We start from the raw sequence: 12,864 nt of genomic DNA on the forward strand, positions 1-12,864 counted from the left end.
ATGAAATCTGGTCACTTATATAATTTCTGAGCAGCAGTAATAAAGCTTTTGGAATTACCTAAACTATAAAGGTTTAATGGGATGTGAATTCTCCTATAGGAGACAAAACCATGCTGAACCACAGCTGGATGTTTGATGTTTGCTTAATGAAGAAGCTGTTGGTCTAAATGTCGCCTTATTAAATCCTTGCATGTTGTCACTGTGCTGCAGTCACTGAAGACATCATATTGTAAACTATGACTGACATCTGCACGCCGAACCACGTCAAATCTGAGATTGCCTTTCAGAATATAAATTATAATGAAAGACCTCTGAGGTGAGTGAGAAACCGTGTGATAAATATCAGTCAGATGAACCCGAGGGACCAAAATATCTGTTTCTCTTGAATCAATCACTGGGTATTTATATGTTGGAATATGTTTGATCACTGAGGATAATATATGTATAGACATAAAATGTACTGAATTCGAAAATCTTCTTCTATAAGGGCACGAACATCTCCAAATTATTCAAACCCTTCTCTTTATCTACCGTATGCAGGGATATAAACCCAGGTTAGTTAAGTATCTGGTGCCAGTACTACCATGACAGCTAATGTTAGAGCAGAATGCAGATGCAGCAAGCGTTAATGAGGCTGATGGCATTACCTCTTTTTCTCTTCCCAAATGGTTGGAGGGCTTAATTAAAACATTTAGCTTGGTAAAAAAGGACTTCCTGCCCCTGTGTGCTGGAGGAAGAAGGGCAGAGGGGAGAATAAATGAGATGAGGGAGGGAGTATTTAACATTTCCTTGTGTTGGAACACCCACAGAAGAAAGGAGTTTCAGCCAGCATTTGTCAAGGCCGAGAACTGTAATTTCCACACACTGATATAAAGTACAACAAACTACATCAGGCTGCTCACGCAGAGAGGCTATCATTTCCACTGCATGTGTCGTGTGTGTGTGTGTGCACAGGAGGAGGAGGTGCGGGGGTGTAAGCGGAGACAACATCTACTCATCATAAAAGAAAGTGCATAGTAGGAGGTTGGCGTGTAAAATGGAGAGGTATAGTACAGAGTAAAAAGAACAAAGCATGTCTGGAGAGTCTGGAGGAAGTATTACAAGGTGGTTTGTCTGCAAATCACTTACATTTCCCAGCAGGACTCCATACCCAGAAAATAATACCCCATTCAGGCTGACAGTGATATATCATAATTTGTACTATTCATGGATGTGAATTGGTCAAGATATACCACCAGATTTGGCTTTATGACCCCCTTAACTTATATAGTACCTTCCATAACTACTGTAGCTAATTTACATTTGCAAATACTAATAGGTGTCTATCAGTCACCCTTTGTGTGTTCTTTTCCTTTGCAATTATGTTTGTTTTTATCCACAAAAATGATGTCACATATAATTTGTGATCAGATTGTAAACATTTGTATGTTTTTGTTCTACAGTGCTCTGTGCTTCAGCACAGTTAATTAGAAATAAAATCAAGGATACTACACTAAAGAGTCTCAGCTTTAATGTGAGAAGATTTACATCAATATAGAAATAGCTATGTGGGAGATATAAATCTTTAACTGCATAGTGGCTAAACACCCGCACACATTAGTAGGATATATTCATTGTTGGGTTTAATATTTTGTTAGAATTTAAAAAATAATGTAAACACTATCATTTATTTGTTGAATTTAATGTGATACTCAGCAGGGTTAGTGCATTCCTAATATTAAAAAGTACAACTCCACTGACAATTAATAATAATAATTCTGAGCTTTGTCTACAAGATCAGAAACTAAATAATAAAGCAGACAAAGTAAATTCATCTCAAACATGAAACTTGTGTAATCAGCAAGACCTTAATTTACAGTTTCTCCCCCCATGTTGCTCCTCACAAAATAATTGTAGGAGTCTAGTTTGCCACCAGCTCACTATGTGCTACAATTTGTTCATCACTTCAATTTAATGTTTTCATTTACAGATGAGACTGTACCAAATCAGTTCTGTCTGTTTGTAAATGCTGTTCTGCTTTAGGCATAGATGTTGGATGTTAGGGTTTCTGGGCAGACAGACATACACTATTGGTTGAAATCCCACTTAGAAAGTAAGAAGCACAAGTGATACTGGTTTGACTGGTGGCTGTCCTGTGCTTTGACATTTGGATCATCTTGTTCAGTAGGTACGTTGGCAGTAACATGATGGTGGTGTGGACGTGTCATTATACTCTGACCTTCCCTCTCAAAACCTGACTGCAGAGGGGGTTACTGCCTCAAAGACCTGACCTATAGGTTCATATACACACACAAAAGCACACAACACATGCAGACCTTTAGCCATCTTGATCTGCTGTAGTTCAACAGCTGACCTGTTATCCTGTCAAGGTAGCTACTGGGATGAAGGCCACTGGTAAATTATACATCAGCATGTGGCACTCTACACAGAGGGTCATACAATATAGTGCATGTGGATATTGTGGAGGAGGTGGGCTAGAAGCAGGAGGAAGACAGGATGAGCAAGTATAGAGAAAGGGACTAAAATAAGTTTCTGTCCCCAGGGCAAACAGCCCACTGTTCTTTTGAAGTTCATTCAGATTTTAACGGCAGTTTGTAGCTTCTGCCTGCTTCTCCTCCTCCTCTAACATGCAGCAGATTGGGAGATGTACGGTGTTCTGCCAGGAGCTATTAAAAATACTCTTCATTCCACAGAGGAAAACACAAACAACTTCTAAGTTCATTTTGGTTCATTTGCATGATGGTAAAATGCATTATTTTCTGTAGTCATGCTTCATGCTTCATACAACACAGATGTGAGATCGATATCAATCTGCTCATCAAACTCTTGGAAAGAATGTTATCTAGTTATTCCTCAAACTTTTCAGGTATGTTTTCAATATTCACTAATAATGCACGCCACCTTAAGTGCTCTAATCTTTGGAAACTTGAAACATGCTTTATTAGGCCACATATAGGTAAACAAATTAAGACACTGAATAGTTCTATGTCCTTAACATTTGTGAAATTAAGCACACATAATTAGGTCCATATATTAATAGAAAAATGTGTGAATATTTAAGTTCTTTAAGTTTTTTCATGTCAGCATGAGTGTGTGTTTGTGTGTGTGCGTGCACCACTTGCCATTAGTCCAGATCAATTTCCAACACAAAGTGGACTGTAATGAGCTCAGCATTATAGCAGGCAGGTGAAGCCAGTCAGGTCATCACATACACACACACACACACACACACTAAAAAACAATGTGTTTTCTGCTGGTTTGTGAAACCCTGCATGTTATTTTCGCCAGGTCCCAGATTTGGAAAGAGACACACTGTAGAATCTGTAGCTTTAATTTATCTTATCTAACCACTGTCAAAAGACCATCTGCAACATCCAAAAATCCACATCCCAGTTTTGTGCACACACTCCAGCACCGACACTTCTGCCCTGGCACTGTGGTGAGACAGTGGGAGACAGGGTGAAACAGCACACTGGGGAGAGGCAAAACAGACTGCTCCGGATGTGTGCAACATTCCTCCCGCTCCATTGTCACATTGCTTCACTCCTCACACATCATTATCTCAGCAGCTGTTACTTTACAGCACAGCCACAGAAAATAAACACAGACATCAGCTGTGCTCACTGATGGGAATAATACTATATATTATACTAAACTATATACTAAAAACTATTCCCCAGTTTAGTGTAATCTAATGCTTGGGGTGCTTGATCTTTGTGCATCAGTCCCACAGACCTCTGTAGTTGCAGTTGGAGATTTGGCGCTGGTGTTTCGCAAGGGTTGAATAAAACAGGCTACATGAATAAATCACCTTAGGTTATGAGAAACATTGTTGCAACTTTATGAGTTTTTATAAACCAGAATATAATTAATTATTAATCAATAAATAAAAATACAGTCACTGTCAAAATCATAAAAATACAGCATATGGGAACAATTGTTCACAGCAATCTATCTTGTAATTGCTAAGATATTTCATTCAGGGCCAACCAATCAATGCACTGAATGACAGACCTGCCCTCTTCACAGCTCAGCCACTTTAAAATTTGAGTGAATACAAACAACTGACTAGGAAAATACCTGGGCTGTCACTATTGCTGTGAAGGTCCCAGACAGACCTGCACAGACGGTCAATGTCTGGGCCAGGTGGCCTCAAGGTTAAAGTTGAGTTTTGTTTGAGTGCAAACACAAGCAGCCATTCTGCTGGTTCATTCCAAATGGGGGCACATTCACTCTCTCATTAGGCTCTGAAGGCGATAAGTGATGCTCATCTGCTGTTACATTCACTTCTATTATTAGAGGCTTGCTACTAGAAAGTTTTGAGGCTAAAGTTGTTTTGTGTGTGAAGACATAGTGTAGTTGTTGCCAGCACTTATATATGATATGGCTCCAAGAGGTTAGATGAAAATCACAATAACATATTACTACTACAACTTTACAACTACAAGGTGCTGAACTTGCTGCAATGATTACATCCTACATGATTTTACTCATGAAATAAAAATATATATTTATATACACAAGAGATAGCTCAGTTGTGATTAAAATTTACAATAATTATAACATTGCTGTAATTAATGTTGATTTAGTTAATCTTGATAAAATTCCCTGTGGAGATCATCAATAAGATTAAGTCAGTGACATCTCCTGAAAGCAAAGAACTCCAAATTTACTGCTAATACAACCACAAAGATTTTTTTTTTTTTTTTTTTAAATTGTGTCCCGATCTGTCAAATAATTCAAATGAGGGTTCGGACTGGTGTACGGTTAAGCCCTAAAGGTGTGAGGTATTCTGTAAATAAGCACAAGTTTGTTTCTTTGCAAAACTACATTTTTGAATATTTTCATTATTTAGATCCATGTTTGCTAGCTTTCTTCTTCTTTTCTGACATTGTTGGTGTATTGCTGCATTTCTTGGTATGTTATCAGCAGCAATGCTTCACTGATAGATTATTGTGAAACATCTTGTGTATAGCATTGTATACATGTGTAGTTTTATATTGCACAGATATGAATGCAAATCAGAAACTGTAGAAGGACTGCATTTGAATTTATTTCACATTACAGAGTGATTAGCACAATTATTAGCTGTAATGTAAATTATAAATAATAGTAGGTACATTCTAATCCATTCTGCTAACTTCAGACTACTAGCTCTAATAAATCTATGGGTGAATCTCAATTCCCAAATTTAAATTGGTCCTCAGTCGACCCAGAAGTCATTTGGGTGGTCCATGATGAAAGACAACTCATTTTTTCTGCTCTGAAGGAGTGATGATGTGAGGGGCGAGGAGACTGCCTGAAGGAGCTATAACTGAGGATACATGAGTGTGTCCTCTGTGCAAGTCTGTTACAGTTTGACAAGCCCCTTTATTGCAAATCAGTTTGTGATTGGACATTGCCCATTAAGCATCAAGAAAGGGATGTCTCATCCATTTTAAAACCTTCCTTTGTCCTTCATTTCCTTGCATCTTACGTGAGCAGGACTACTCTTCCTCTAAAGATGCAAGGAAACAACACAAATGAGGGAAACTTGGATGCAACTGGTGGAACTGAGATTTTGCCAGATATTGTTGGTGTAAGAAATGCATGAAATACAGTTCCAACACACAAACAATACAAAATTACCCCCCATACACCGCCTAAGTTGACCTCAATTACTTGAAAAATGTGGGCTCCTCAAAGCGTCATTTATGTGGAGGTTGCTTGTGCAGCTCATTAAAAAGTGAATAAACCCAAGAGGAGCAGAAGGCAGCATCTGGATCAACTCCAGCAGGCACATAGTGCACAGTGACTGATCAGAAATCTGTCCTCACTGCTGTGTCAGCTCTGCCCAGCTGCTCGTCAAACATAAAATCTGAATCTTTAAAAGCAGAAAAACAGAGAGTGCACCGATACAACACTAAAAACTCTAAAGGACTGCTGGCGGCCTCCAGATATTGAAACATTCATTAAAACCCTCAACAGGAATGCAGCGAAAACCATAGTTATTTAAAATATTAAAACCCTGAAGGTTGAAATACTAAAAACTGGTGTAAACAACTAGTTAATTCAGTATTTTACTCTGTACCATAAAGTTGGATGGACAAACTGATGAATCAATGCCCCACTGCCAAGGGAAAATATGTCCTGAGCATGAAAGAGAACAAAGAGCAAAAACAGACACGTTTTATTTTAACTACCATTTCAACTAATATTCAACTTCTAGAGCCAGTTCCAGCCAATTATATTAGTGTGGGCTGGCACAAAAAAATAAGGTGGGCAATTAGTGATAGTGTCTCAACACCTAATCCAGTTCTTCCCACAGCCAAAAATAAATAAATAAATAAAAGAAGTTTGAAAACTTTTCAAACTTTGAAAACTGAAAACCACTATCCATATTTTAACATAAAGCTCCATAAAGGATCAGCTTAGTTAAAAAAAAATCTACAGGGAAGAAAACAAAATCAGCTTTAGCTTTTTTTTCTCACTTCCTAATGAGCAGCAGAATCAGAGCATCATATAAAACTTTTTGGAAATTATATATTTTTTTCTCACTACATTATTTAGCAGCAACCAGAAAATCTATATGTACAATTGATTAGTTTAATATTAGTTTCTTTTCTTTCATTTTTTATCTAGTTATTGCCCTGTCCATCCATCCATCTGTCTACAGCATTAGTCTCCTGTTTGCTTTGGCAAAATCCTTAGAAATTCTTTAATTCTTTTTGTTAGGAATTTCCTATGGGCCAAGATCGCTAAATTCCTCATTTTTTTAAGACACAGTGAAATGACAGGGGGCTAGAATATATCACCAAAATGTCGGTTAGACTTTGAGCTTTCATTAGCTGTTGCACAGCAAATACAAGCAGAGATGGTAAACTTTTAAGAACAGTCAGTGTGGAGCCTCAACACGGTGAGCTAAAAGTGTGAGGCGAGTGGTAAAAAATAGTCTGTGCTGGGGTGGGGCTTTAGGTTGGGGGGAAATATCAACTTTTGATTGAGTGGGCAAGAAGCAAATTTAGGTGTGCTAACCCACTCATGTCCACTGCTGCTGCCAGCCCTGTACCATTACTTTAATTTGCCAGCTTATCCTTATCATCTTTATCTCAATGCATTTCATCATTAAAGCCATCCCTCAACTATTATCCCCACTGTGTACTCAGACACCTCTCATTGTGTGTCTCAGTCTTTCTTTTGTCGACACTCTGCCTCTTTCTCCCTCAACCAGTGCCACGGGCCTCAGCTGTTGGCCGTTAGTATTTCTGTTGCCAAGGCCCAGGACCACAGGGAGCCCTGGCTGCCACACATGCGAAAACACACACACACTCAAGCAGCCTTCACCTTCCTCATCTGGCATCCTTTAGGCAAAGGCTGATTCTGTGTTCTGTGCATGCTTGTTGATGAACACAGCGACAGACTAACAGGCCAAGGATTTTCATCCTTGCTCATTTGGTATTTTGTCCATTATTTTCTGCTTCTCATTTCCCTTGCAGTAATGTTTCTGCACTAATACAAGGTTTGCATTATTGATGTAGCTGCCACCCACCTTCCCCTCCCATCTGTGTGGATAGAGGGATGGAGGGGAAAGGGGGGGAGTGGATGAGATGCATGGGAGGGGAAGCAGGGGCATAAGGCATAAGGAAAATGGGTGTTGGCCTAAAGACAATGAATGGATGGAGCGATGGACAGACAAACAGAAGGCTGGATTGTGGTGGTCTGCCTGCATCCCCCAGGATGCCAGACTGGCCATGTAGGCAGTATTTACTGAGCACAGATCCCAGCTTTATCGTGCCATTTCAAGAGTGTTTCCTAATCAAACACATACATACACACACACACACGCACACACACACGTAGTTCTTTCTGATTCTAGCCTGAACCCTAGTTCAAGTCTTGACCTTGAAGCTGTACTTCGAAGGTGTGAGGCCAGCCAAGATGTCCTCACCACCAATGTTGAACATTCTAATTCTTTGCATAATACACATGCACTTTCTAGGCTTTGACATAGATGGGAGGATGAATGCAATTTTTGCATCTCTTTAGTTTTTCCTACATATAAGTGAGCATCCCCACCCGATCTGCAATTAAGTGAAGATTTCCTTGCAGCTATAGTGCACCCTAATCCTGCTTACATGCCAAGGTGCATATCAGCTCATTCAGATCTAGTTTGATCACTATGGAAGAATTTGTCCCCCATTGTCATGCATCCAAGGAGGAGGCGGCTAATCATCTTCTTTGTCTAGTGCATGCATTGATGTGCTACAGGAAGTGCATAGCGGATATTCACCAATATGAGCAGCATTTTGTTCACTATAGACACAGTTGGCTATGCTTCCCTCTCTCAGGCTCACACACTGGCAGACACAGACTCTTATGTGCCCCAACTGGTGTTCAGTTCAGTTTAGGCTGTAGTGTTTTGGTTTTTCCCCATTGGTTGTTGGGCCCAGGGGTCTGCACCACAGTGAGTCACTGTATTGGTCATGTACAATTGGTAAGTTAAACACTTTCAGTTTTCCAGTCAATAGGGTCTCTCACCTGTCTGCCAGAACATGACTGTTTTTGGCAGTGTAAAATAAAAATACTGCAAAGACGTTTAATATGACTAGTAACTAGTAACTAGTTACCGCTGCAGCTACAACTGTCTGTCACTCAGTCTATCAAATACTATATTGTATGTTTATATCCTTTTCCCTCACGATAAATCATACTCGAAAAAAAAAAAAAAAAATCATCAGAAAGGTACTGGAGAAGGATATGTTGCCATGGAGATGGCTTTCCACATGAAAAGGTGTGAATAACTTTTGACGCCTGCATTTACATCAAATGAAATCCTCCAGCTTCATTTTCCTTCTGTAGGGAAGTACACTAAACACTGGCACATAAAAAATGACATCCCTTTACAGTGAAATCGCCAGCGTTAAATAAAGAGTTTTAATTTAATAACTAAAAGGTATAAAAGGTTTATATATATTTCACCTGTCCACATATTAACACAGTTTAGTGTGGATTTAACACTGGTGATACTACTGTGTAGCCTATACATGTACAAACTGAAACTGCAATATGTTGATACATGTCAGCAAAATGTTTCCAGCCACTTTGTTCTGCTGAAATATCTGATCCACCAGCACAAAAGTCAGTTTTCTGACTGTAGCTTAAATTTATTGATTTAAATTTAAGGTTTATTACATGCAGAGTCTTGCAGCAAAAACAACCCTTTCAACCACGGAGTGCAGCTCTAAGGGAAAGCATCCCTGTTCACCTCTGCCAAACCTTCCCTGTAGTTTGTAGAGTGTTACTGTTTCTGTAAAGAAGGTAAAACGTCATTCATTCAAAAAGAATATAATGAAACAATCGAATAGGTTTGATACAAAACATATCTATATTTGCAGTTTATTTGCAGAGGAATGTTTTAGGAAAAAGGGATGGGTGATTGTCGAAATGCAGTCAAGCAAAATTTACTCTCTCAATTGAAAGAAGAACTTTGCATTACCGGCGGAGGGGGGAATCTGGTGCTGCACATGGAGATGCATAAAGTTTTTCCATGGTGGCAGATGTTGCCCTGTACCAGGGTATCAGTCTCAGAGGAGGAAAAATGATCAACTCTTAGTGACGTTTTTCAGTTTTTCAAGGACAAAGTAAATCCATAGCCACATATAGACACTGTTAATGCAGATAAAACACAGCTCTAGCAGTGAATCTATAAACATATTTTACTGTGATAACTGGCTGCTCAAAACTGTGCTTCCTTGAAATAACAAACTGATCAATGATCGATTCAGAATCAATACTACTACAACAATCTATTTCTACTGATAGATATTATGCACATTATGCATCAGGCACAGACAGTGGTAAAATAGACTCATCTCAGTCAACCAGTCAAAATGACCACGAGCTGAAAGTGTGTGTTTAGAGTGTATAGTAACTTCATAACATATGAATTTAAACAATGGTGCAAAATAACAAAACTGATAAAAAATGAAGGGGGTCTGAATACTGTACTTATACACTATACATATATAACATATACAGTTGTGCTCATAAGTTTACATACCTTTGAGGTTTTGACCTGATAATACAGTGTACATGTACACACAAGTTGACACATAAAAGTTTAAATGGCTAATAAACTGTCCACATCTGTGACCTGTTTGCTTGTAATTATGGTCTGTGTATAAAAAGTCAGTGAGTCTCTGCTGCACTGCCTTTGCTGAATTCTGAGCCATGAGGAAAGCAACAGAACTGTCAAAGGACCTGCAAGAGAAGGTAGTTGAACTTTATATAATAGGAAGAGGATATAAAAAGATATCTAAAGATTTGAGAACGCCAATCAGTAGTGTTCAAACTCTGATAAAGAAGTGGGAAATGAAAGGTTCTGTTGATACCAAGCCACGTTCAGGTAGACCAAAAAAAAAAAAAATTCAGCCCTAACTGCCAGGAAAATTGTTAAGGATGCAAAGAAAAACCCACATATAACTTCAGCTGACATACAGACTTCTCTACAGAAAAGTGATGTGGCTGCTTCAAGATGCACAGTAGGGAGGCACTTCAAGAAAATTGGGCTGCATGGTCGAGTTGCTAGAAGAAAGCCATTATTGCGCCAATGCCACAAAAGAGCCCGCTTACAATATGCCAAACAACACCTAGACGAGCCTCAAAAAAGTCATTTGGAGTGATGAGACCAAAATTGAACTTTATGGTCACAACCATAAATGCTATGTTTGGAGAGGAGTCAACAAGGCTTATGATGAAAAGCACACCATCCCTACTGTGAGCATGGAGGTGGCTTTCTGATCTTTTGGGGGTGTGTGAGCTATAGTGGCACAGGGAAGTTGGTCAAAATTGATGGCAAGATTAATGCAGCATGTTATCAGAAAATACTGGAGGGCAATTTACACTCTTCAGCCCGGACGCTGCACACAGGACACACTTGGACATTCCAACATGACAATGGCGAAAGGGGACTTTTTATAGAAATAACTGCAGATTTGTGTGGATTCTGGTTAAAATGTCTGTATATGAGTGAGGCTCCGTTCATATTACCTGCTCACGTGACCCAAATTAGAGTTGCAGGTGTGTAAACAAATCAAATCAGATGTTTCCAGGTTCGATCTGGGCCACTTGCATGTCACGTCCTAGATCAAATTTGTATGTGTGAGTCTGCAAGCACTGTCAGAACAGTCGGCTCAAAATGATCCTGTGGGTTTTCTAGCTCCTCTGCACATATGGCTTGTCATCATCATTCAGTGCAATGCCCTTACAGACCAGTCAATATAAACATGGTGGAGAGCAACAACAGCAGCAGGGGTCAGTTGAGAGACCAGGGCATTTCAAATCTGTTGTGCATTTATAGGCACATACTGCAACAAGCAGCTTTAGAGCTTTTAAGTAAATTGTGTGATTGGATTCACATGGCTCCCATTTCTGTTAAACCTGAACATGCATGGCAGAACTGGATACATGTCACTTAACATACAAACATGAATGTAAACCTTTAACACTAGAAGATCTGACTGAATTGATTAAGGCCTGCGATGTGAATGTAGCATAAGGGCAGGGACACACTTGACTCTCTGTGACAACCGCAGAGTCTGGCAGCAGATGATCCTGTCAGAACGCATCATTGTAGATCCTGCAACATCATGCCTATTCTAGCTTCTCCTTCGTCTCCCTCGGGTAACACTTAATTGACATCAACAGTCGCCGGTGGCAGTTGCATACATTAAATGTTTTAACAAAAACTTTTTGTGAAAGACGGCAGCAGCTAAATCTGAAAACTTAGACTGAAATATGGACATAAACAAACTATATGATTTTATCTGCTGAGTGACAAACACTGACTGACGCAGGACCGACTCAGGCTGAACATCAGGATCAGGATCAGGATCAGGATCAGGATCATCAATACATCCGAATCCCATTCATAATTTACTTCAAGTAAGTGTGTCATTGTGTTACAACAGAGAAAGGAGGGAATATTTAGGAAACATCAGGATTATGTCATAGACACACATGTACCAGACACACAAAAAGAGCATCACTGCCCATCCTACTCACCGAAGTCGGCTAGTTTGAGCTCTCCAGTGTCGCTGATAAGCAGGTTTTGTGGTTTAAGATCACGGTGAAGGATGTACCTCTGGTGAATGTAGGACAGGCCTCTCAGTAACTGGAATAGGAACAGCTGGAAAATATGAGTGAACAAAAAGACTCATTGACGTGTTTCTATGCAAAATACCAGCATGGCAAAGAGAGATCTGGTGACAATGACGTATTTTTCTATCACACTCTGGATAATTTCCATATCACATCTCAGTAACTATCATGGCCAGATCAAAATCAGCAGCATCTTTGATCAAGATCAAAGCCATTGACTATTTAAACATTAATCAAATAAATACATGACAAATAAAGCCCCACAACCTGTAAGCTTCTTGCGGTATGAACAGCCACACCACTTTTTCAGAGTAAAAACAAGTAGTAAATTAGATTTTCCCTGTCTATAATATTTTTGTAATAAAATAAAGTTCTTGTGTACAAAAATGTTCAAATTTAATTAATTTAATATGGATTTAATATGGAGCTTTTTATTTTCTGTGAAAGGTGATAAAGCAATTGATAAGAGCAGGGCCAGACTGTAGCCAGTTTATAGACAACATACAAATCACCAGACCTTGAGCCATTGTGTTTGGTAAGCATTTTCATTTGTTACCCAATATTTGTTGTCCATCACTGTTTCTAGTCCAGTCTATGCGAGGTGTTGGATTTTTGTGTTGATTGAACTGTGTTCACTCCACTAACACCAACAATATTAAACAACAAGATTATCTGATTAAAGAAAAATTATACTTAGTGATCAAATGATTTACTTTAATTCTGTAA

The 12,864-nt window shown here is 39.1% G+C and overlaps 1 protein-coding gene across 2 annotated transcripts in view; it reads right to left on the reverse strand.

The window, feature by feature from the left end:
• cdk14 (cyclin dependent kinase 14) overlaps positions 1 to 12,864 on the reverse strand; it is a 150,662-nt gene that overhangs the window by 72,727 nt on the left and 65,071 nt on the right. For both annotated transcript variants that reach the window (XM_026293778.2, XM_026293780.1), the window contains one exon: positions 12,043 to 12,166. In XM_026293778.2, the coding sequence (XP_026149563.1) occupies positions 12,043 to 12,166 (124 nt within the window). The remainder of the gene's footprint in view (positions 1 to 12,042; positions 12,167 to 12,864) is intronic.

Source organism: Mastacembelus armatus, chromosome 16 (genome assembly GCF_900324485.2).
Source record: "Mastacembelus armatus chromosome 16, fMasArm1.2, whole genome shotgun sequence".
In the NCBI taxonomy this organism is placed as follows: Eukaryota; Metazoa; Chordata; class Actinopteri; order Synbranchiformes; family Mastacembelidae; genus Mastacembelus; species Mastacembelus armatus.